We start from the raw sequence: 27,014 nt of genomic DNA, 5'->3' as shown, positions 1-27,014 counted from the left end.
CTAGTATAGTAGTTTCGTAACGTATACGATTGCTGCTGTGATGTCAGTGTGGACATAAAACCAATTTAGTATTTTTGTGTTCTTTTCGCTCGAGGGAGAAAAATGTTTATTTAATAAAAGTGAAAGCTGGGCCACATAAACACCTGATAGTATGATGTACGTGACCTGAAACTAAGGTTAATGGCTAAAAGAAACGGGTTCAACATTAAATGAACAAGTTTTTGTGTCAGAACATGTATCTCTTCACAACTTACTGCTGTGGTCATGGATAAAAGTTATCTTAAAGTAGTTGTGTTAAACGGCATGAAGTTTTAATCAGTATGAATAGTGCTCATACTCAAGAACTACGAGGGAAATATTCCACAACTTTGGAAGTATAACAGAAATGGCACAGAGTTGTATACCCACAAATATGATAGTATTTGGCCAGTGTCTGAAAATTTTCTGAGTTTTTGATTTTTATTTGTTTGGTATTATTTTCTTGGGCAACTTTTTACTAATTCTTTTTCTCGAAAATAAAGAACACATTTTACGCGTTTATAAATGAAGGTAAGAAAAGTTTCTTTTGTTGTTACGTTTTAGTGATCATGTGGCAGAGGGTTGCTAAATATGTGCTTTACACAGAATAATGGAGTTTTTAGATACAAATTGATTTAGCTTATGGTCAACCACTGCACAAATATATCTTAGAAAAGAAAACTAACACTGCATATGCTCTTTGGTTATAACAATGTTATTATATGTATTACTGATGACTTAACTTGCTATTAGTTGACTCACTAAGTTAAGGACCAGTAGTAACATAAACAATAGTTTTCTTTTTTTCTTGCATTGACTTGATGGATTGTTTGTTGTTAAGCACAAACCTATACAATGAGTCATCTGTCCTATGCTCAACGTGGGTATCGAAACTCGATTTTTAGTGTTTTAAGCCCTCAGACTTGCCATTGAGCCATCGGAAATTTTTTCATTGAAAAGAGCGAAGACAACTGTTGGGCAGCATGTAGATAGCTATTGGCTGTTTTAAATATTTTTTCTGCATTTATAAAAAAAATAATGTTGTATTACAAATTGTGACTATCATAAGATTGACATTCCTACGTATAAGAATGTTAACATTCTTGATGCTCTGTTTCCTCATAAAATGAAGAGTTAACCACACAGAAAAGTAAGTCTAAATGTTTGGAAACTATATCCTAACCAATTATTTAGAGAGACAATTTATAAGTCATTGCGTAAATACGCCCTTCAGAGGTAATGTTGATGGACGCACAATATTTTGTGTATTCTCCTCTCTATGTGAATTCCTTTTCATGAAGAGGTTCTGCTTGGGTGGTATATTTTTTCTGAGAAACAAACATCCACCATTACTTTTGTTGTGCTTAATGATCCGTAAAGAGAAGAGGATGTTGATTGCCTCCTGGGCTGAGTATAATACAAGACACTGTTTTAGCCTTGATTTCTTTTAGATGGGTGTCTCACTCAGGCCCATTTGGCTGGTCAATAGTGGTCACATACGTCACATAGAGTCATATATTAGTACCGAATGTCATCAACGAGTATGTGGATACAAGTTTATTACTAGTGTTTGAATGTAGCATCTATAGAATCCTGGTATTGGAGGAATATCTCATTTTGACATTTTCACATGTCCAATTGTAGGATTTCACGTCGATTGGGTACATGGGCACTAATTACATCATTTTATTATGTAAAACTGAAAACTCTAAACTTGAGTGGGGCTTCAAAGAAGTTCCAATACGAAGTCTCTGAGGACAATTCCTCTTGTCTAATCCTGAATTCACTATCTAAAACGTTAAGCAAAATGTGTCTTTTTTAATTTCGAAAGGACTGGAAGAGACATATTGATTGAAACATCGAGGATCAAAAACGGTAAACCGTTACTAAGGTCAAAGTCATTGAGGAAATTCTCATTGAGGTTCCTCCCATTTACTTTGTACTCAAGGGAAGTCATTATTAAAGGAGACCTCTCATAACCCCAAGACAAAAGTGTAGTTGCTTTAAAATAACCTCTGTGCAGAATAATGAACTATATCATTCTACTAGGGCAATAACCTTTATTGTTTCTTTATCCTTTCCCCATGCCTGTTATGTACAGTTTGGTAACATATTTCAAATCTGTTAGATGTTTGAATTGTCAGTAGTTTTTACATTCTAAGATATCCTGCTATGGCTCTTTAACCCACACTATCTGTGAAAGATTGGACCATATCAATTTTGAGTTTTAAACTAGAATTGTCTGCTTCAAGTTGAAATATCCCCACTCTTTCTATTAATGATCATGACTAAAATGACACAAGAAATATGGGACAAAGAATACAACCTCTTAACACAATCTTATATCTTGGAACACTGAGGCTGGCATACTGATAGACAATGGAACTATTTCTGTATTCTTATCCACCAATTCTGTTAGAGTGGAAAGAGATATATATATTTTTCCATCTGCATAATCTTTCTTTTTCTGTGCTAAGTTTCTGTCTTTTCCATGTACTATCTAACAAAGAAGACAACATTCATTCATTCCAATCTGTATTCCTATGTGAAGACTTTGTGGCAGTCAGGTGTAGAACATCTCCCTCTAAGATTGAAGACTGTGTGACAGACTTGTTCTTGCTCGTTGGAATCATGCTCAGCGGTCAGTGAGACATTTACCCCTTCCACCCAGGCAGAATCCATGGAGAACAATAAAGCTAACAAGATCTGAAATTTAAAAACAAGTTACCATAAAGACAAAAATGCATAAAGGTTTCCCCAATCTAGACCTCCTTGACCTTCTAGGTGAGAATGACTACACTTGTACAATGGTAATGTCAAGGATCTTACATCAACATAGATGATATCAAGATTTTGATAAATTCTTAACATTCTGTATGTATCTCCTTATAAAGAGTATTTTTGAAACCAGGTAATATTGTCCCCATTAGCAGCTTTCATTAATAAGAGAAGGAAGGTTGTGTGCTGGATATGTTTATAGTATAGCAATACTGTTTAATAACTACTCCCTCCATGACTGTGTCACTTACCACGTCTGTGGAGACTTTCATTACCCATGTCTATATTGGGCATACTATTACACTAAGCAAACTATGTTACCAGGATAATAAAATGATCAAGCAGACAATAGGGATTTCATTATATTCCTGTCATCTCTCTGTTTACCATTCTGGGTGATTTAATTTCGTACTTCCGTACTTCCCGAGTCTGACATTTATTATCATTGACCTACACTTCTGTTCACTTTGTTTTTATTTTATTTTCATTGAAAGGTAGACAAAATTCCACATAATTATTTTTAAATCATTCTCAGCAAGATTTATTGAAGTCATCCAACTCATGTGTCTTGTTGAAAATTGGAGAAAGCATCTGAACTTTCCTTATTACTTTCTCAGATACTGATTCTTCAATTGTTTACCTACCATATGATAGGTCACACTGTTACCATATGATAGGTCACATTGTTCTTGCAGCTGCACTTATCATCTTTACCTCACTGATATATTTCCCTTTTTTCTTACCCATGTGGAATACCTAGCTGCTAAGCTGAATGTCAGACTTAGGAAAAAGAAACCTTATTGAGACCAACCTAATGCCCAGTCCTGGCAAATTAGGAAGCAAAGTTAGAAAAAAATAATCAAACAAGTTCACTTCCTACATTTATTCAACCACCAGTTCTAAGAATCTCTGTGATAACATTTGGAAGGTGAATGGGAGCTATACTTCATGCCTTTTCAATATTATATGCTTGCATTCATGAAGTGGCTGATTCACTAGTTGAATGCAAGCATCCTTTTTTAATGCTTCTCCCACCATTGTAGCTTCTCCAACTACTCAACTGAATTATTAGCCATTAAACCCAAAATTATAAGAGTTACAGTAAAAGTTTCAGTTTTAGTGTTGGAAAACTATAATAGGCCTTCCACAGTGGAAGAATGTATGGCTGCTGTACATTTGTCTGGTAGTCAATCTGTTGGACCAGACGATGTCCAGTATGGGATGTTGTGTCACCTCTTCCCGATCATACTATATCTTCTCTTAATTTTTTGAAAATGAATTTGAAAGAGGGGATATTTCCTTATTGGTCAATTGTTATCCTTCTTCTAAAGCATGATAAAGATATATAACGACATCAAAGTTCCTTTCAATTACCAACCCATTGTTTGGACTTGTTGTCTGTAAAGTACCTTGGAAAGGATGGCTAATGCTCGTCTGCTCATCCTGTCCAGTTCTTCGAATCAAACAATCTCTTTCTAATAGTTAGTGTGGCTTTCAAAGATATAGGCCACACTAGACATTCTTATTAGAGCCAAAACATTTACCATGGAAGTCTTTCTCAAGAAGAAATACTTTGTAATATGTTTTTAACTTAAGAATGATTGTGATCTGACACCACATAAAGGTACGGTATTCTAAGAGACCTCCACTTCTATGGGTTATAAAGCCATATCTGAATGTTTGTGAAACACATGTTATGTAAAAGATCCTTGTGTGAAATCAAACTAACCAACTCATTCACTCAGGAACATGGTACTTTAAAGCTGTGTTTTAAGTGTTACACATTTTAGCATTAAGATCAATGCTATTACCAAACAACTTCCTCGAACTCTTCCGAATTACCTATATTTATATGATTCCAAATTTCCTGTCATTGAATATGATATTCATCGAGAGGCACCTCTAAATGTTCTCAATTTAATGTTTGTGTGTGAACAGCTACAAATGATTTCTTTTTTGTTTCCATATTTCAAAACTACAACCTAGGTGGTGTACAGATATCGTGGTGAAAATTACTCTTTGACAACAAGTTGACTTTTATTCCACACTTTAAGCAGCTTAAAGTCAAGCATGCAAAGCTGCTAAACATTGTGACCTCTCGTCCACTTTTTCTGGAATGGATAGTTGTTCTTTTTCTACCCGAACTGAACAATGGATCCCAGTCTGTCTCAACCTGAAGTTTTACATTATATATGTTGGACTCTGTGCTTCATCATCAGGGGCTTTTCCACACGTTTACAGTTCAAACTTTTACAATCCTCCATATCATTTTGGACATTGGTAACCTTTTTATAATGTGTTGAAGCTCCGATTACTACCACATCATTCCACTTAGCAAATGTGACTTTATGCCTTAATGGGCCACGTGCTTAACAGATAGATTGTTTATTATCCATACCTTTGCCTTCTGTATTCAGACAAAGTTGAATGAGATGGGTCTAACTTTAGATACAGCTTATTAACCTAATGATCAGCCTTTCCCCAATAGCTTGTTACCATCCCTCATTGCAATATTTCAATGAATAATCTAAAGAAGTTAAAATCACAGTCCGGGTAGATCAACCATAGGACACATCCGGTATCGCATATCTGATACTAAGTGGTCTTTAAGAATGATAGCTCATGTGATAAGTTCAATCTATCCTTCTTGTATTGCTAAATTGCCAATCTAATACCTAGTATAAAGAACACTCGTGTTTTTAATTCATATATATTAATCCACTTCTGATTCTTTTTTTCATATACTTAGAATTCTAAACTGGCCAAGAAAATGCCAATTATTTTCGTAGGTACATACACTTGTGCTTTGATATGAAAAGGTACATGATCAATGGCATGAAAGTGATTAGGCTATTTTTATATTCGTACAATTAGATATTTTCAAAGTAATAATCTCACTGACAAGAGTATACACACGCGAAGAAAGTTTCACTAAGCTTAATTTGTGGAAAGTACGACAGTATAATTTATAATTACTTTAAGGAAATTAACAATTATATATTTTACCTTTTCTCTTGCGATCTGCATGAAATAAACGCTCTTGATCACTACGTTTTCCTAAAAAAAAAGAACTGTTTCAACATAACCTAACATAATGTTTTGGGACAACATGGGACCTTTTGGTCCATCTAGGCTATCCCATCCTCTAAACTAAACAAAAATATAAACGAATCAAAAAAAAGATTAAAGCCAGCCCTTATCATTCATATACATATCAATCTCTCTTTTAAAACTCACTTAAATTTACTGCCTCCACAGCATCCGAAGCCAACCCTTTCCAGAGGTCAACCACTCTGTTAGAAAAATAAAACTGTCTTGCCTGAAGATGACTCCTACCCTGCCAAAATTTATATTTGTGTCCCATAGTCCTACTATTCTCACCATTAAGTATGAAAAAATATTATGCATCAACACTATCAGTTTCCTTTACAATTTTAAACACCTCAATCAGATCCCCTCTAACTCTTCTTTTTTTCAAGAGAAAACAATCTGAGAGATTTCAACCATTCCTCGTATGACAACCCCTCCATCCCAGGCACCATTTAAGGAAAGTCAAGTTGCTTATGTGTTTTTGAAATATTAATATTTCTATAGGATGTTCAATAACACAATCCTCAAGAAAGGCTGTTATTAGCAAAAACTAAATAGTTCTATAATTAAATCGCACATTTTTATACATATAGTACTAAATTTATGAGGAAAGTTAAAAGAAAAGGAATAATATACCTTATACATGACCTCCTAAAAGTACTTTAATGAATATGTTTATACTAATTAAATTTGTGAAGGGGGATACTAACGAATGTATAATGTGTTACTGTACGACATACTAAAGGTATGGTACTGTACACGTGGCACGCGACTCACCTCAAAAATTATTATTAAGTAAATAGCGTTCTTTTTGTACGACCTATTAAAAGGGTAGTTATTAGTTGCATCTAGTATTCAGTTGGCATATCAATTAATAATTTCACTTCACAAAAGATAAAATAATAAGTTTGTGTGGTATATTATTCTAAATCTGTTTGGAACAAGGAAATTTACATATTAACAACTGAAAAGTTCAAGTTTTACCAAGAGTGTTGCACTTGGGTTTTCCATGCTTGACAGAAGACCCAGAGAGAGGTTTTCCGTGTTTATCCACGCACCAGCAGTAGCCGGATAGCTGATGACACTGGATTGCTTTGAAGGAACCGTCTTCCTTACACTGTGGTTTAAACATGACGGCTTGGTCATGTTTGTATTGACTTTCGGTCATATTCCTCTGGGCTAAGCAGCGGGCAGAAACTGCATGTGAAAGAAATATTAATTTAATGTTAATTTAAAAACCAGGAAGAACAAAATAAGACCCCGCAGGAATTCTATAACCATCTTTAGACGCCATCTTTTATCAAGAATCAAGAAAAGATTTGAAATGAAAATAATAAATATACCAATCCTAGCTTTTGACTTAAATCTTAAAAATCTTTCATCCCACCCATTTGGGAGATATGATTTCTAATCTAAATCATTTTTTGGTAAAAATAAAACAAATGAAGGAGGAGCACAAAAACAGTATTGTGCAATGCTTCTCGAAACTCACATGTTTCATATTGCAACATTTTCTGCTATTTATTGATCCAACTCCAATTTTTATTCAAAATCAACCCAATAATTTACATGAATGTGCACAGAAAGCGGATGGAAAATATACGGTCACACACATTTAGTGTCTGGCAGGAGCTAGTGGTGAGGGAGCACGAGCACAACTCGCAATGTACGGGTTCGAATTACGTCACCGAACATGCTCGCCCTTCAGCTGTGGAGGCGTTATAATGTGACGGTCAGTCTCAGTATTTGTTAGTAAAGAGTAGTCCAAGAGTTGGCGAAGGGTGGTGTTGACTAGCTGCCTTCCCTCTAGTATATCATTTCTAAATTAGAGAAGGCTAGCACAGAAATCCTTCGAGTAACTTTGAGGAAATTCCACAAACAAACATATACATTTATAACATGTAAAACGTGGAACTCTAATTCTCGATAATCTAATTACCGTCACATAAGTTTATCGCTAAAGTTGTAAACGTTATCCAACCGAGGGGAGTATTCCTTGATTTACCAGTAGGAATTCTGATTAAAATATTTTATTTACGTGTACTAGATACATGAAGAGCTGATATCTTATACCTGTGTTCAACCGAGTTTAAAACTAAGCTCAATCTGACAAATGAAATACAAAGGTATGATGTTACATCGATTAGATGTTCAGCGCAAAGCTACACAAGAGCTATTTGCACTAGCCGTTCCTAATCTTTAGTTGATAGATTAGAGTGAAAGCAACTGGACAACAGCACCCACCGCCAACTCTTGGGATACTATAATGGAATGGTTGGATTTGACCGTTACTGTTATAACGCATCCACGTTCTCTAAGTGCGGAGCGCTATTCTGTGGTAACGGAAAGAGAACTTACCTCTAGTACGCAGTTCCAAATTAGGGACAGGTAACCCTAACCCTAAGGCACATGAGGTGCCGTTCAGATTGAAAATTCAATTTCGATGACATTTTCTCACTCTTAATAAGCCCCCCAGTGGCACAGCGTTATGTCTGCGAACTTATACCGCTAGAAACCGGGTTTCGATACCCGTGATGGGCAGAACACAGATCTGTGTAGCTTTGTGATTAATAACAAACAACAACGGTCTTATTTTTAGTTCTAGTTTAGCATCTGTAATAACTATATACTATATGACCTTTATAAAGCACTTTGGTAATTAGTTTAAAATCTAGAGATAAGACATATGATGACTTACCAGGACACTCCCCATGATGCTTTAGTTCGATAGGGTAACCCTCACACTTGGCACGTTCTATTTCACAGATTGATTGGTACGTTCGCCCGTCGGTGGCACACACAGGGACTAACTTAGCCCTACTGCAGTTCATATTGCAGTCTTTCTTCTTGTCCGAAGACAATAACAGGAACTGTCAAACCAGAACAAAATAATCATTCTTTGTATTATATTAAAACGAGATACAAAGTTTGTATTGTGCAAGCTGTCAATTAAATAACACCTCACCTTGAGATGTCAAATAAATAACACCTCACCTTGAGATGTCAATTAAATAACACCTCACCTTGAGAGATGTAATTCATTCGTCATTACCACATCAGAATTGACACACTTCGAACGTAAACAGTTCAGAGTTAAATCAAAGATAACAAACAATAACTTCGAACTTCATTAGTGAGAAAACTAGTTAACTATCTAAAATCATTAAATATTGTTTGACTAAAAAAAAAGTTCAAATAACAATCTTGATAAAATAACACATGTAAAACATAAACTTTAAAACACGCGCCTGAAAGTAACATAAAAATGTTATTCATAATCGTTGAAGATTATTTGCAAATGGAATCCGATAACTTTTTGGACATCTTAACAAACTAGAATTGGGTTATTCGCATGTAAAATCCGCGTGGTTCAGAATTACCCTTTTGAAACAAAGACATATAAAAATGGCGTATACGTGCTAGTAGGTTACTTTCACACACAAGAAATGTATACATATTTTAATGAAATTGTTACAATGATATTAAATTATTACACAAACGTACACTGCGGTAAAATGTGTTGGATGTAATCTATGGAGATTAAAATGTATCAGACTTACGTTAAAACGATTACACAAACTTATAACGTGGTAAAAAGTGTGGGATGTAATCTATGGAGATTAAAATGTATCAGACTTACCTTAAAACGGTTACACAAACGTACAACTCGGTAAAATGTATAGGATGTAACCTATGGATATTAAAGTGTATCAGACTTACCTTAAAACGGTTACACAAACGTACAAATGTATAGAATGTAACCTGTGGAGATTAAAATGTATCAGACTTAACTTAAAACGGTTACACAAACGTACAACTCGGTAAAATGTATAGGATGTAACCTGTGGAGATTAAAGTGTATCAGACTTAACTTAAAACGGTTACACAAACGTGCAACTCGGTAAAATGTATTGAATGTAACCTATGGATATTAAAGTGTATCAGACTTATGTTAAAATTATTCAAATGATTAAGAGAAATCTATTTTTCTTCGTCTACTTTGATCTGTATTTACTGTCTGAGATAGTTTTGTGTATAACGGTTTACAATAAAAAGTTCATTGAATTACGTACAATTTTGCCTAAAGAAATCTGTTTATATAAAACATTGGAATTTGCTCATGATTACTAGAATATTTGAGTGAAACGTTTTTGCAACATCACATGAAATCTCGAAAGGAATATTCTCCAAAGAAATAAAACAAAATGTTGTAATATAATATGTAAGTAAACAATGTCACCAAAGAGCAATAACGACTTAACAAAAAATCAAAACCTAAACTAAAATAAATGAAGACGGTGTCAAGACCTCCCACGGTTGGTTACAGTGGAAAATAGCCTCAGAGTCTCTGTTCATCAAGTTATATAAACTATGCTTCAGCTTTTAATTTGAAAAGTGTCAGTTTACTGATGAAGTGTTACGCTCTTGTTCCAACTCAATCAAAGCAGCTGAGGTTTTTTTAAGTGAATAAGATGTCCCAGCTGAGGATTTTCCATGATAAACAAGTCTAATCAGTCAGACTGACTAGATGTTATCGTAATTCTTCTTCGACTATCTACGAAGTCGAACCGAGTTCAAATAGAACTAGTAAGTTCTAAGCTACAAATATCTTGGAAAATACATATCTGTGGGTGTTGATTTACATAAGCATTCTAGGTTATCTCTCAGTACAGGACAAATATCTTGTTTCTTTATTGTTTGACCTACAAACCATGCACATTTCTACTGTCACAGTAGTACGTTTGTCACCAATAGGCGGCGCTTTGTTTCCGGCAAATTTGTGATTTGCTTTATTTGAAGCACATTGCAAATATGTTAGTTTAAATAAAAGAACCTGCAAGCTGTTTAATGTAAGAGGTTTTTCAGATAGCTTTTTAGTGCTTATATGGGTATTTTGGCTTTGGAACTATGAAAGATGGGGTGTCAGATAAATCACTGAAAATGTTTCACAACCGCAGAAACCAGTGACAAAATTTTATTTGGCATCTCCAATTGTAAAAAAAAAAAAAAAGCAGGAAATGCCAATAAGCCTTACAAAACACACTTTGAGCAAAGAGATTCCTTTGGTGTTTTGTAGTTTTAATTAACGTTTCGTAGTTCTTACGAATAGCCTCTGACAGAGCTTTACAGTACAACAGCTACAACAAGTATAAGTTGGACAAATGTCTTTCATAGCAATGTCCAATGAAAGAAAACATTTTCATCATCACACACAATGGATAAAAATGGATAAATTAAGAATAACGTTGAAAAAAACATATATATTCTACGTGATTTTTATGAAAAGTTTTAGGCCTATTGGTTTCTAATGCTTTTCCAGCTTTCGGTGTTTAAACAGTAACTTTTAAAGTATTATATTACATATATAAAGAGCGTTTAAGAGACATTTTTGTCTTTCATCCTTCAACCCAACTAACGAGTTCTGATATTAATGAAAAGCCTCTTGGACTTACAGGAGACAAAAGATAGATTTGAAATGCTATTTTTACATGCTTCTGATTTTAATCCGAAATAGACAAACTTAGGAAAATGTGAAAAAAATCTGCAACTTATGTGATTTTATCACAAACTTTAACCCTATCTATTGTTTTCATCGTATCTAAACGCTTACTAGTTGCGAGATAACATTATAGTAGTTTAACAATTTAATGTATTAAATGATTAAAAAGTTTCAAACGACAGATTAAGTAAATACATACAATTGTCATTTGAGAACCTAAACGTTAGAACTTTTTATGGCTTTTATTAGCGTACTAATAGGCCTGTTTCTAAACATAACATCACTTTCAGTTCTTATAATTTATAGTTATACGCTTATAACCGGTAAACCACTAGACCGATTGTCACCGAGCCCGACATATTTTCTTAGAGCCCGAGTACAATGACATAGAGGATCGGCTCTTCCCCAATGTTACCCACGGAGGGCCTTATGTTTTCTCCGTGCGTTGAATGGGTACGTCAGTTACTTCTAGAATATAGGGCGATTATTAATGTTATTCAGTTTCTAGCCAATGAAAACTGAAGGTTACTGTTACATCACACACAAAGGAAAGAACGTTTTCAAAATAATAATTCCACTTACTTTTCAGAGGATGTAATAAAGTGGATCACTTCGTCTAACTGGTGGATTGGCTACCAGATTAAAGCAAACGGACTCAAGCCTACTAAATTCATCGATAATTTAAGAACATTTTCAATGTTTCCCGTTCTCCAGAGCTTGACACTTACCTGTATACCGACCGATGACTCCAACAGGACATATTAAATTATAATGGAGCATCACAAAACAGATATCACGATGTCTCAAATGACACCGTTCTTCTAATTCCTATACGCCCACCAATAGCAATGAACAGAATTTCTAACGCTATATTAGCAAGATACAGCATCATATCTTATCGAATGAGAGGAAACATGGTTTTGACACTAAATATACTTAAATTGTTTCGTAACTAAACAAGTTCTATAAAATTACTGGTTTCGTGCAGTAAAAAGTTGTGCAAAGTGTAGAACTTAGTAGATGCCAATGTTTTTTGTTTGTTTGCTGTTAACCACAAAGCTACACAATGGGCTATCTGTGCTCTGCCCACTGCGGGTATCGAAACCCGAATTATTTTTTTAGCAGAAATATTGTAAAATGGACCAGTAAACTGTTAATAATTCTTCACGTTACTTTTTTTCTCAAATTGATGGTCGAGTGCGGCCCAATGGTCAGAACGCTGGATCGTAGATATTAAGTATAGTGGCGCTCGTTTACCGATACCCCCCTCCCACACACACACACACACACACAAATCGCGCTCCACACTTTAGGGCCGTTTGTTTTTTTTTTTATAAGAGTGGCAGTCAAATCTTATTATTCAGTCTGACAATAGCAGCCCACAGATTGACACTGAGTGCTGTCGACTAGCTGTCTTTCCTAGTGTTTATCACTTCAGAATTGGCGCGGAAAGCCGTCGTGTAACTAACTAGCTTCATGCGAAATTCACCGACAACCACAATTTAATATTTCTTCATCTGAGCGAAAACAGTGACTAAGTATTGGGTTTCAGAAAAAAGTTTACTCTTTTTTTTTCTTTACTGAAACCATGCCATGAATACTATTTTAAAAAGTCGTTCTATCCAAAATATAACACTCTGATATTCTACTTTAATGCCTTGCATTATCGCCTAGGGTAGTTTAGTAAAAAATATTTTAAAAAGTATTTTGTAGTTATCTAAAATGAAAATAGCGTTATTATTTAATTAACAAATATCCCTGAATAGTGTCATCGGGTTTCGATGGACAGAGAACAGATAACACATTGGGTAGCTTTGCACTTAACGACAATCAAAAGTTCCGAAATCAAACGCTATCAACATAGTTTTTCCTTAATGAATTTGTATTTCTAGCGACCAATTAGAAGTCGCTTAATAAGGATGTCATTCGACTCAAAAAGGTTTGTGTGATTTTTTTTTACTAAGGTGAGTTAGTAAACTTGTAAAAGGCAGCAATAAAGCTACACGTTTCAATTATTCTGGAATAACAATATATATACTTACAACCCAGTAAGAAATGCATTTAAATACGCAAACTATTTACTACTATGTTAATAAAATGGCTATTAAATTAAACAATACATTACCAGCGTGTGTGTTATAACTCCAGCCAACAGTTCTCGTGTTAACTATTATCTACCTTTTTTCTTTGTATTTTTTATGCGTATAACACTTTTGAAAAGTTGCAAAATTCATACTAACCATTGTAAGAGTTCAGAGATGATTATTGTTTTGTATTTGGTTATATTTTCATTAAAAAATAAGGTACGCAGATAAAATGAAATAGGGATTTTATTAAGTTGACCAGTAAAGTAACTAAAATTCAATGGACCTATCAACTACGCCTGTACGTGGTTCGTGTATAAACTCATTCAAAGCGAATTGTGAATACCGTGTTGTTGCCACTTGCCGCAAGTCAAAAGGGGCCGTAATGCCCACGCACGAGAATCGTAATGAAAAACACGTGACCGCGCCTTAACCTACACTCTAGTTTTTCATTGACTAGACTAGCAGTTGTGCGGGCTTAATATCATTTCATACTAGAGTATTAAAAAATACTAGGCTAAAATTTCAACTAATTACACTTGCATTCCAATGATGTAAGAAAAAACGTTAGGAAATAATTAACACTTGAAGTAAACATGTTACACGTTATTATTGAAGCTTGAAGCTATACTTTGTTTTGATATAAAACAGTTATTGAATAATTATAAAATAATTATTGAAGCTTGAGGCTGTAATGTGTTTTAATATAAATTCATTCAATCGAAGATTCGGTACGTACAGTGCGACTTGTTATGCTATATTATATATATTTTTTAATATGGTTGAACTACAGGTTTTTAGCGAATAATGTTGTGTGATAAGTCTAAGATTTAGTTTTGTTATTTGGCTGAGCTGCCGAGGAAACTCAGACTAACTTTGAACTGTGAACTAAATTCAGATTGATTCATGGATTACGAAAGAAATTCAAATTGGTTCCATAAATCATATAATAAATTTGGATTGATCTACGGATTGTGGAAAAAATTTATTTTAAATCATGGGTTGTGAAAGAAACCGAGATAAACCTACGGATGGGGGGAAAAAACTTAAATTCACCCACAATTTGCGAAAAGAAAAGGTCAGATTGATTCATGGATCGTTAAAGAAACATGAACTGGTTCAGGAATTGTGGAAGAATCTTTAAATTGATCCATAGTTTGTACTAGAATCACATACAAAGAAAGGAACTGATTGATTTGATAATTTTGAAGCTCAGATGCACTTGATCACGAAATATAGTCTTGTTAATAATTTGAATCATGCGTTGATGATGTCATCGTTGAACAGTTCTTAAGTTATTATGACCAGGATGTTATTAGTTGTTGTTTTTTTGTTATTTTTTACAAAACCAAGATATTATCTTCATGTAACATAAGCCAAGCTACAAAGCAAACTTCTACCAGTTAAAGTTGGTTACATCATGATATTGAAGCTGTTTAGTGTGTAGAAGGAGAAACAAAAATATAAGCAGTCTATACAGTTTTAACAGATTACTTATATGGGCTATAAAAAGCCAATTTTAGTTTAAGTATTCGTTTACACTAAGACTGGCATAAACAAATATATTCATAATACGGATTTGGGTAAAGTATATAATAAGTCCCCCCGTGGTTCCGCGGTAAAATCTGAAGACCTTTCAAGCTAAAAATTGGGTTTCGATACTCGCGGTGAGCAGAGTATAGATGATCCGTCGTGTAGCTTTGTGCTTATCAAGTAACACACACACAAAGTATATAAATAAGTAAAAATCACTTTCGACTTACTTAGAAGATCATTGAAGTATGGCTTATACAAGAAATATAATGCAGTAAATATTAAAGCGAAAAGAATCTGATGCCATTATCGTTTCTGAAGAAGACTAAGTCGAGTTCATACCTGTAATTATATTCTCGAGTAGCAATGCCTACTGTTTGTATGCACAGACTATAAATCATAACTATGGAAGTGCGCTGCATTCTTTTTTGTTCAGAAGAGAACTCAGACGTTTAAAGGTATCTCTTTTTGTAATTTCGTTAAAATTAAACGCTACAAGACTGAATAATTAAAATTAGGTATAGTATGCGATGGCTTTTTTTATAAATAGAACTCCAATCATAATTCATGAAACGAACTTTCCAATACTTGTATTTCATAGTTTGTTTTGTTATAGATTTCGCGCAAAGCTACACGAGGGCTATCTGCGCTAGCCGTTCCTAATTTAGCAGTGTAAGACTAGAGGGAAGGCAGCTTGTCATCACCACCTACCGCCAACTCTTGGGCTACTCTTTCACCAACGAATAGTGGGATTGAACGTCACATTATAACGTCCCCACGAGCATGTTTGGTGTGACGGGGTTTCGAACCCGCACCCCACCGATTGCGAGTCGAGCGCCTTAACCACCTGGCCATACCGGACCTCATTCATAGTAAATAAATGATTTATTTATTAGACAGAGAAATAGATAGCTAAATATTTAAAGCTGGACACCCTAATTTCCCAATAAACGGTACAACTCAGATTCTTCACAAGATAGTATTTTTGTTTATTTGCTGAATTTTCTTTTTGGAATTTTTGAATATGAAAAACAGCAAGTAGATATACATAAACGTCATGTTAAGTTTTCAACACAACAAAAGATCACAGCAACGTTTCTCTAATCCTCAGTAAAAATAGGCGATGTAGTAAAGTATCAGAAGATAACAAAATGACGCTCGCTCGTCTATATTTGGCACGTGGTGACTAATCTTAAAGTTTAACACCAAAAATTACATTTAACAAACAGACAAGAGGGAATCTACAATAGCCGCGCCACTTGAAATTCTTTTAGGCAGGATTAGAGTAAATTAATCTATAAGACCTTTGTTTTCTTTTTTAGTAGCTATGTTTTTGTGCGCCAGCAATACCAAACGTGGGGCGATCGTATACCCGATTAAACTGTATTACTCATCAGGATCTCTACCAGCCTACTCTCAAATTAAAATTATTAAAAACTGTAATTAGAACTCAAATCGATAAAGAGGTGACGGAGCTATGAGCTAAAAGTTTGTACCTGAAAAAACCAACAACTCAGAGCCGTTCTATGAGCCGCTATGCCGCGGCTAAAAGCCCTTAGCTCTGTGCAAGAAAAATCTAAGATAAAATTACATTTAACATTTTTTTAGTACGTCATTCATATCTACAGGTATATTTATGGAAATTCAATGTATTCATTTTATAAATTTATTGAGGCTCTTTCTACGTCTAAATTTAATGTGAACATTTTAAGATCCTGGAAATGTGATTGTTGTCTTTAAAGGATTAGTAAGCTGTCTTATCTTGGATTAAAAACAGCTGCGTAAATCTGAGTAGAAAAATAATAGATGACATAAATAGTTTCACATTTTTATTGTTATTGTTTATCAAACTACGATATTCTCATCAGCACAAAACCTCTAAATAAGCTCTTGTGCGAGGGTGGAAGTCATGACGTTATTGGCGAACTCTTCACGTGGCAGTAAAAATACTCTCTGTAACTACCACAACAGCCCACTCTTCATGATAAGTTCTATGTTGCCGAAGCTTGAAAAATCCCTACAGTAAAGATAGATCTATGAATAAGTTTCGTTCTGATCGGACCATGATGACGTCACGTTGTCTCAAATTCCTGCTGTCTAGCATGATGCTTATTTCTCTCTTCTAACGTCTCCGAGTTAATGACCAAATAAGTTTTAAAGTTATGTAGGCGTTAGTATTTCTGACGACAGTGGTGTGTTATCTCATTTTACAAATGGCTACTTTTTGTGTAGAAGTTGTCATTTAACAAAGGGTTTCCTAAACCATAAAGTGGTCAGGCTACAGTTCAGAATAAATAATGCCCAACGGACAACAACATATTATCACCCACGGTGTTCCTCGCGAACACTTTGCTACTTATCAAACTCTTCAGTTGGGAACCTTTGACAACGTTATATCTCTCCTGTCAAAATCAGTATAGCAGGAAAATAGCAAAATTTAAAAGCACGTAAGATCCATTAATATTTAATTATACAATATAAATATATAATCCCAGTTTGCCCCTGAAGAAGAACGGTACACCTTTCGAAAGCGCTCGGGTGATAGGTTATTGTATCTTTATGTTAAATTGATTTCTTCAACCTAAGTGTTTTTCTAACATCATGAATATACATACACATACATTATACTTTTAATGTGCGCTTTGTTTCTGATTTCTTAACCAACAATCTGTAAAGCTTACAATTAGCGTTACTGTAAAGTGTTCCGTTTATTACGAAAAAGTGCAATTAAATTTTCTGCTTTTAGCAAACTTTTTTTTCAATTATTGCCACATTAGTATTCTAAATCGCATTGGTTCATAAGGCTTAACAACAAAGTAACCCAAAAAAGTATGGCATGTAGCAATAAAATTCGGATATGAAACCAAATTATTAGATTCTGTGACAGTCAGTATGTCACATCTTTATCTTCAAACGCTTTTGTACAACAACAACAACAGCGCAATTGCATAGCTGATTCAAGCGTTGTGTGTTGAAAAATGTAACAATTATTGATGTTGTTATTGAAACGCGAGTTTCTGGGTAGTGTTTATAGCAGTTGTCACACCTATCGTTTTGTTTTACACACACTGTTTTTCACGCACTTTTTTTCACTCATAAACTTTTAAAGTTCGGAATGTAATACAGTCAGATTTTACGTATGGAGTATAACTAATGTTTCATTTTGTTACTCGACACATTTACTTGAGTATACATATAACTATATTAGATAATCTTGGAATAGACATTTTATAATAAAACGTAAAACTTTGTGTGTAATTTTTGTACCTTTGGATAATATAGATCAAGTTATTTTGCGTAACAGTTATGAATTCATGTTTTTTCTTGTCTGGTTGGACTGTATACCACATCTTGCATACCATACCTACAATGCAATTAGCAAACAATGCTATTACTACTGTGTGACATAACGGAGTATAAAGTATAACACCACTGAGTGGAACCGCCTCTAAACCCCACCCACTGGGAGTAACGTAGTGACGCTACCTTAGGCTTCAAAGTTGTATTTGCATCTAAGTTATATCACAAGTTTCTGGCTTTAACACTCAAATCCGTGCGCAGGGGATGCTGGTTTGACAACAGACAAAACTAAAAACACGTGCAGTCTTACTAGCGCCACGGCGTCTCGCGTCCCGTGCACCAAGGTCCAGTTGAGCCACGATGCTCATCCATCCGCGTTCTAGATGACCAGGAAGGATCTTCACTTAAATGTAAAATCTCCCATATTTACTGTGAATATGAAAGTACACAATGAAAAATTAAATCAGTTGTTAACTTAAAGCTGAGAAATGACTCAAAACACCTACAGACGCACCAGATATAGCTGTAATACACTAGTCTCCACGAAGAGATTTTTTTAAAAGTTAATTTCATAATTCTGGAAATGGAGCTAACGTACGGCGCTAAGTTCCTTATACTTCAAATATATATTATATAACTTAAATATTGTAGTGCATTAACGAACAAGATATCTGTCACAACAACTTAGGGACAAAGTGTTTACCACAGACGTACATTTATACTCCAAATTACGAGTTGACTAAAGTATGTCAATATAAAGCAATAAGCTACTAGTTGATTCAAGTGTGTAAATGTAAGACAATAAGCTACTAGTTGATTCAAATATGTCAATAAGCTACTAGTTGATACAAGTATGTCAAGATAAGTCAATAAGCTACTAGTTGATTCAAGTATGTAAATGTAAGACAAAAACCACTAGCTGATACAAGTAATGTACAGATAAGTCAATAAGCTACTAGTTGATACAAGTAATGTAAAGATAAGTCAATAAGCTACTAGTTGATTCAAGAATGTAAAGATAAGTCAGTAAGCTACTAGTTGATTCAAGTATGTCAATATAAGTCAATAAGCTACTAATTGATTCAAGTATGTAAATATAAGTCAGTAAGCTACTAGTTGATTCAAGTATGTCAATATAAGTCAATAAGCTACTAGTTGATTCAAATATGTAAATGTAAGACAATAAGCTACAAGTTGATTCAAATAAGTCAATAAGCTACTAGTTGATTCAAGTATGTCAATATAAGTCAATAACCACTAGTTGATTCAAGTATGTAAATATAAGTCAATAGTCTACTAGTTGATTCAAGAATGTAAAGATAAGTCAGTAAGCTACTAGTTGATTCAAGTATGTCAATATAAGTCAATAAGCTATTAGTTGATTCAAGTATGTCAAGATAAGTCAATAACCACTAGTTGATTCAAATATGTAAATATAAGTCAATAAGCTACTAGTTGATTCAAGTATGTAAATATAAGTTAATAGTCTACTAGTTGATTCAAGAATGTAAAGATAAGTCAGTAAGCTACTAGTTGATTAAAGTATGTCAATATAAGTCAATAAGCTACTAGTTGATTCAAATATGTTAATAAGCTACTAGTTGATTCAAGTATGTAAATGTAAGACAATAAGCTACTAGTTGATTCAAGTACGTAAAGATAAGTCAATAAGCTACTAGTTGATTCAAGTATGTAAATGTAAGACAATAAGCTACTAGTTGATTCAAATATGTCAATATAAGTCAATAAGCTACTAGTTGATTCAAGTATGTAAATGTAAGACAATAAGCTACTAGTTGATTCAAATATGTCAATAAGCTACTAGTTGATTCAAGTATGTAAATGTAAGACAATAAGCTACTAGTTGATTCAAGTGTGTCAATATAAGTCAAAAGATACTCTTTGTTTCGAGTTTGTTATTAGTTCATTCGAATATGTAAAGATAAATCAAAGAGTAGTAGTTGATTCGAGTATACCAAGATATAGCTAGGTGCATGTAGTTAGTTGATTCGAGTATATCAAGAAGCTATTAGTATTTTTAGATAAATAAAAAAGTTAATAGTTGATTCGAGTAAACAGGTGTGGTTATGTCGTACAGAGAGTACTATAAACAGGTGTGGGTAGATGATCCAGAGAGTACTTTATACAGGTGTGTGTAGATAATACAGACAATACTGTATACAGGTGTGAATGGATGAAAGAAAGAGTAACAAAAAACGTCAGAAAAGATACAAAATGAGTTTCAGACACTTGTACTTACATTCATCTACTTGCAGTGAATGACAAATAACATAAAACATGTTCTGTTGAGGGTAGACTGTTGAGATAAAGAATGAGCAAAGATATCATGACATCATCATAAAGTGATACTCTAGGCAGCTACACAGGAAATAACTACTTAATCTAATAAATCTAATTGCTAAGTAAACCTTCACTTGTTCACTATTACATTTATATTCTCTAATAACCCCATACAACTTGATATCAAACCGGGAAGTATATGGTGTAATAAAACAGACATTACAAAGCGATTTAATTTATATCGGTTTTGAGGTGAGGTTTTTCGCACAAAACAGTTACCGTTTGCTTTGATATTTTTAAAATTGCCGAGCTTTCCTCAGTGCACTGAACAAGGTACTGACTTTCGATTTAGTTGTATTAATTGTTAATGAACTCCTTAATTGCAACATATTAGCAGTCTATAAATATGCTCCAACTCCGTAGTTTTTTTACAAATCGAAGTATAGCACATTTTATTTCACTGGAGAAGACAATAACGTCAAATACGGTATATTTATCGAGACGCCATCTAATTTAAGGTTTCGATAATACAATAACGAATATTTTAAACAGCAGTAGATACCCAAACAGTCTATTCCCAGAATACCATCCTGAACTAGTTACCAAGATACTTCACTGAAAAGCTGTACTGTCTGAAGGGGGAGCCACCTATCACGCTCCACATCGTTTTACATAATATTTAATCTTCTCGCAACGGGATCATTCTTTGAAGGATTCTCATAGGCATTCTTGAAGAAAATTTGCTTGGCTACAGAACACTTACTGTGTATAGAAATATGAAAACAAAACTCAATATGAGATCCATTACTGAGTGAAACTTTTAAGGGTTAACAGCGATCTTTGAAAAACACACACACACACAAGTGTTTCTACACAGTCCGTAATGAATGTTGTGGTTGTACACTGCCCTATTCAATAATGTAGAACTTACTGAAACAGACTATACTGTTCAAGATAATCAGCACATAGCCTATACAAAAGTGTCAGTTTTAAAACAACTATAACAAAGGATATGTAACGATGTACATTTCGCAATGCAGTTAACAGACAGAGTTTATAATAACATATTACATTTTCTAGAAGACTTACTAAAGATATGTAACAGCATAAATTAGACAGGGTATGTAACAAGACAAATTATGTGACAATGTACATATTTCAGGATGTTTAACAGAAAATTTACTAAGATATGTAACAATGTATATTTGTAGTGTATCTAAAGGACGACATATATAAAATATATCATTTCCGTGATATTTAATGAGCAGGATATAGTCTAAAAACTTTTTCCAGGATATTTATTAAAGATCCTGGAAATTTAATAAGTCATCATCTATTATTTCTAGAATATAGGATAAATAAATGTTTTTTTGTATATTTTTCAACATAAACAACTATGCAAAATTGTCAAGGAAGGTTATTTGACAGGACGTGTGACAATGTAAAAGTTTCAGGATGGGAATATAACAGTGTATTTTTCAGGATATGTTAAAATGCAACAATTAGTGTGCCGGATTACGGATCTGCGGGTCAAACATTCGCGTCCCGTTACCACAAAAACAAAAACAAATTGCTCTCCACACTTTAGGGCCCAGGATACGCTATAACAGTGACAGTCAAATTGTGGGGCCCAGGATACGCTATAACAGTGACAGTCAAATTGTGGGGCCCAGGATACGCTATAACAGTGGCAGTCAAATTGTGGGGCCCGGGATACGCTATAACAGTGACGGTCAAATTGTGGGACCCAGGATACTCTATAACAGTGACAGTCAAATTGTGGAGCACATGATACGCTATAACAGTGACAGTCAGATTGTGGGGTCCAGGATACGCTATAACAGTGACAGTCAAATCTCACTATTCAGTTACAAAAGAGTTAGTGGTGGGTGCTGTTGACTAGGCGCCTTCTCTTTAGATTATCAACTTAAAATTAGTGACGGCTCGCGGAAGCAGCTCTTGTGTAGCTTTGTGCAAACATCTGAAAAACGAAACAGTTGTTAAACTGACAGAATACATAATAACGTTCTTTTCCCAGTTTTTCAATCAATACACATGAAATGAAACAATGCAGTATTAATAAAATGATGGAGAGACAAGTTATCTAACAAAGCGCTTTTTTCAGGATATTCATTAGAAAGGATACGCAAAAAAGTGGTTTCTGGGATAGTGATGGATAAATGACGTGAAAATGAGAAACTTTCAGGGTAGTCTAAAGATACATTTGTAACAACGCGCTATTTTTAGAGATATTTAATGAGTAGATTATCTAACAATGAATAATTTCAATGGTATTTCATCTTTCGGAGTATTTTATATACATGATATGTATTAATATCCATTGTTTGGCATAAATTGCGCAATATTGTACATAGTTTAAAGAACAAGATACGATAATGTAAGACCACTTTATTATTATCAATACATTTATTAACTTTAAATATAAGAGGCTTCATGAACAATGAAGTAAAATAAGTAAAAACAGTCAACACCAAAGTTTAAAGAGAAGAACTACTATAAATGCCGGTAATGCTGAGTTAATGCAATGAAACGTTGTTGGATTTTTGTTATCCCTGTTTTTATCCGTACTTAATACTTTTGATTTACATTTATTAAGTAAAAAGTGTATTGTCCAAAGTACTTACTAAATGATTACAATCGGCTTGAATATGATATGTATCACGTATAAGTACATATTTGGATTTACACAAGTGTATGGTTTGGTGTGTAGGAACAGATTAACGTAAAACACATACAGCACTTACATTTAATATATTTTTATAAAATATCATTTACACTAAATATATGTTTTGCGAAGAAGGTGCCGTTAAGGTTGAAAATACCATTAAATGTATCAAATATACAGGATGGACCAAAATTATCTTTTCTATTTTACAGTTTCACAATTAAATAACTAAAGAACTACAATCATGCAGTTTTCGACATCTTGTAACCCAACTCAAACAGTTTTTATTGTCAAGTGTTTTATTGCAGTGAATAGTGTTACCCCACAAAATGGCAACCATGCAAGAAAAGGCTCAATGCGATGGATTGGTAGGGGTGGGCCAGTTCCATGGCCAGATATCCCTCTACTTAACTTCTTTCTTTGGGGGTATGTTAAAGGCATCGTATATCACATATCTATAGCAAACGTCACGGAGCTAAAAACCAGGATAACGGATGTCATCGCCACTGTAACTGTGGACATGTTGCAGCGAAAGCGGACTGAAATCGACTATCGGTTAGACACGCTGAGAGCCACTAATTGTGCACATGTAGAAGTCTACTGAAATGCCATTAAAAACTATTTGAGTTGGGCTACAAGATGTTGAAAAATGCCTAGTTGTATTTATTTAGTTATTTAAATTTCAAAATAGGAAATAATTTTGGACCACCCTGTATTATACACAATTGTAACTGCAGGAATATATGGATTTAGCATTGTGCGCAGAAACTTCACTAAGAAGCAGCTTATTGGTAAAATGGTAAGGATGGTTATCTTATGGTACCAAAACAAACTTACTTGACCCCATGCTTGAGAAATTTGGAAGACCACTAGAAAAAAAGTCCAGTTAACAAAGGCTGTTGCCATGATTTGTAGTTAATATTGTAAGTTCTCTGCGAAGATAAAGAAAAACAAAAAGTTTTAACACAGAGTTTTCTTTCCTTCAGGTTAACGTTTACTCACAAAACTTTTGAATATTTCAGAGTTTCATCTGGCTAAAGCGGATTCCTTGTTGAGCGTGTTGTCGATGTTCCAGGTTGGATTCTCGATAATAATTAAGAGTTTCAACAAGATCAAGCTTGAGACAGCATTCAATGACATACGATCAGTTGTCTCTCTGAGTCCACAATGATACTAAAGAAAATGATAACGTCTTATTATGAAACTGAACTTTTCACAAGCTCGTAGGCGTCAACCAGTGCGGTTATTGCCTTGCCTGCATGCATGCACGCGACAACAGACAGTGGGTGGAAGTAAGCGCAGAAACTGCTAATTGTTATCTAAACACTGTGAGACAAACAGACTTAAAAATAGCGCATGCGCTGGGGTAAAATCACAAAACCAAAGGACAACAGATAGTAGTTTTTGTGTTGTGTGACCTTCCTGCAGTCTAAGTTGTGGCTTATTCTGGTTCACAAAGTTAAAAAAAACAGGCTTGATAGTGGTTTATGATTAGCATAATATACTTTTTTGTTGACCGCCCGGCATGCACGTAGTCCCGTACCGAACCGGCCACTGTTTTATCTTTAGTTGCTGTGATTCGTGTAAAAACTTCGTTAACCAAACAGTAAATCTGGTTTTATAATGGCCTAAAAGAAGAGTTCAGGCAAACTGTTAACTGTTGTAACACGTAATGTACATAAATTCATAAAACATAACCATTCTTCAAAAGTCACTGTGTAATTAGTCTTTATATAACACTGAGAAACTTTAATTTTAATACATAGTCATACAATCTTCTTTACATTCGTTCCTCTGTTACTTCTTTTCTCCAGTAAACAATATGGTTGCTTGACACACTCCGAGAACAAGAACACTGGTTTGTTGATTTTCCAGTTCTTCTGAATGATGAGTAAAATGAATTAAAAAAAGCAAAATGTAGGTAAGAGTAATAATTTACATTGGTGTTAGAATTAAAAATAATAATAATGTATTATTAACCCTTGTCCTAATTCTGATAAATAAATGACTTAAATAAAGTTGTTTTTTGTTTGTTTGCTTTTAAATGCAAAGTTACGCAACGGGCTATATGTACTCTTCCCACCCGCAGGTTTCAAACCTGATTTTTTTAGCGTGGAAAGAACTTAGACTTTCCGCTGAGCTACCGAGGGCAAAATAAATAAAATTTATAAAAATCATACCTCATCACATTATAACAGTTGTCGTTTATGTAATTTTATAACATAAAAACTTCTCAATCACTATTGTGTCTGTTGTATCTCACCTGCTTGATGAGTCCGGGTATTGAACGAAAGGCCTCGTCGGCGAGAAATTAATCCATTGTTTGGCTTTGCGTTAAGAAAACAACGACATTCTATTACCACAGAACAATAAAATTTATGTCTTAATCACATTTTTATTAGAACAGAGAAATTGGACTCAACAAAAAAAATATTCAAAAACTAATATTACGGATAATTTTATTACAGTGTTAATGATTAACCTAAAAATACCAGGGTGTTTGTAATACATATATTACATAAAATTGTAGTGAAATACCAAAAATAGAATATCAGCAAATTGATATGTTAATAAAATAAGTCGATTTTAATAGTAATTATGAATATACAAGATGCATATAAAAAGTTTGTTGCAATACTACAAAATATAATTAAATCATCTAAAAAACCATGAATGACAAATGCATTGCTGAAATCTATTCCACATAGAGATGAAATATGTGAAAAATAAGAAAAAATAAAACACCAATTTATAGTGAATTAGTTGAATTTTAAAACTATAGAAATTATCTAAATAATCTTTTAGAACAAACAAAAATAAACTAATATAAGCAAAAAAAACTTGACAGTAAATTAATATTAAAAACAATCAAATATAGTTAATGGGAGTACTGGAAGAAAATAAGTTCAATAAAACTTGATTGGATTTCAATAGATAATAAGAATATTAAATTTAATGACAGCTCCAATTATATGCAAGTTATTTTAATGAATTTTTCGTAAGTAGTGCAAAGGAAATTAAGATTCAAAATTGTTGTACATGCTTAAATATAGATCAGTTACGAGAAAAAAATTATAAAACTGTATATTCAATCTATCTAATACCAATTGATGAATATGAAATTATGAAAATTATAAATTCTTTAAGAAATAGAAAACTGTAGGAAATAATAAAAAGTATAGATAGAAATTTAAAAAAACAGTATTGATAAATCAGATTAATAATAAGATATTTAGTTACATGGCAATGGCAAAAGAAGTTCTAAAGACATTTTTAAAATATGGTATCATTACACCAAAATTTAAAGGAATTAGTAAAAATTATCTAAATAACTACATATCAATTGTTTTATGATCAATTATATCAAAACATCTTGAAAAAGTAGTTAAGAAAGATTGATAAATCTTTAAGACTAAACATATTTTTCTCAAGTGCACAATTCGGATATAAGAAAAATAGGAATGTAGAAGTTATAATACATAAGATAATCAATAAATTAAATTATTTTGTTAATAATGATAAATTAACATAAATTTGTTTGTTAGATACTTCAAAAGCTTTTAATGTAATTTGGCAAAAACCTTTATTAAAATAACGATATAAAAGTAAAATAAGAGGTATTGTTTTAAAGTCGTTTAACTTATACATATTAAAGAGAAAAGAAATAATTAGAATTAATACAATCATGGGCAATGAAATGGAAATTAATTTTGGAGTACCCCAC

The 27,014-nt window shown here is 33.6% G+C and overlaps 1 protein-coding gene across 5 annotated transcripts in view; it reads right to left on the bottom strand.

The window, feature by feature from the left end:
• Positions 1 to 24,468, bottom strand: part of LOC106459163 (SPARC-related modular calcium-binding protein 2-like) — a 53,786-nt gene extending 29,318 nt beyond the window's left edge. For all 5 annotated transcript variants that reach the window (XM_022385588.1, XM_022385589.1, XM_022385591.1 and 2 more), the window contains exons 1-4: positions 24,128 to 24,468; positions 8,585 to 8,756; positions 6,871 to 7,083; positions 5,803 to 5,853 (exon numbers count right to left, since the gene is read on the bottom strand). In XM_022385588.1, the coding sequence (XP_022241296.1) occupies positions 5,803 to 5,853; positions 6,871 to 7,083; positions 8,585 to 8,756; positions 24,128 to 24,196 (505 nt within the window). In that variant the 5' untranslated portion in view covers positions 24,197 to 24,468. The remainder of the gene's footprint in view (positions 1 to 5,802; positions 5,854 to 6,870; positions 7,084 to 8,584; positions 8,757 to 24,127) is intronic.
• Positions 24,469 to 27,014: the final 2,546 nt, after the last annotated feature.

The sequence above is a fragment of the Limulus polyphemus genome, unplaced genomic scaffold (assembly GCF_000517525.1).
Source record: "Limulus polyphemus unplaced genomic scaffold, Limulus_polyphemus-2.1.2 Scaffold570, whole genome shotgun sequence".
Taxonomy (NCBI): Eukaryota; Metazoa; Arthropoda; class Merostomata; order Xiphosura; family Limulidae; genus Limulus; species Limulus polyphemus.
Note: the sequence above shows the minus strand (reverse complement) of the source record. Positions and strands in the feature narration are given on the sequence as shown.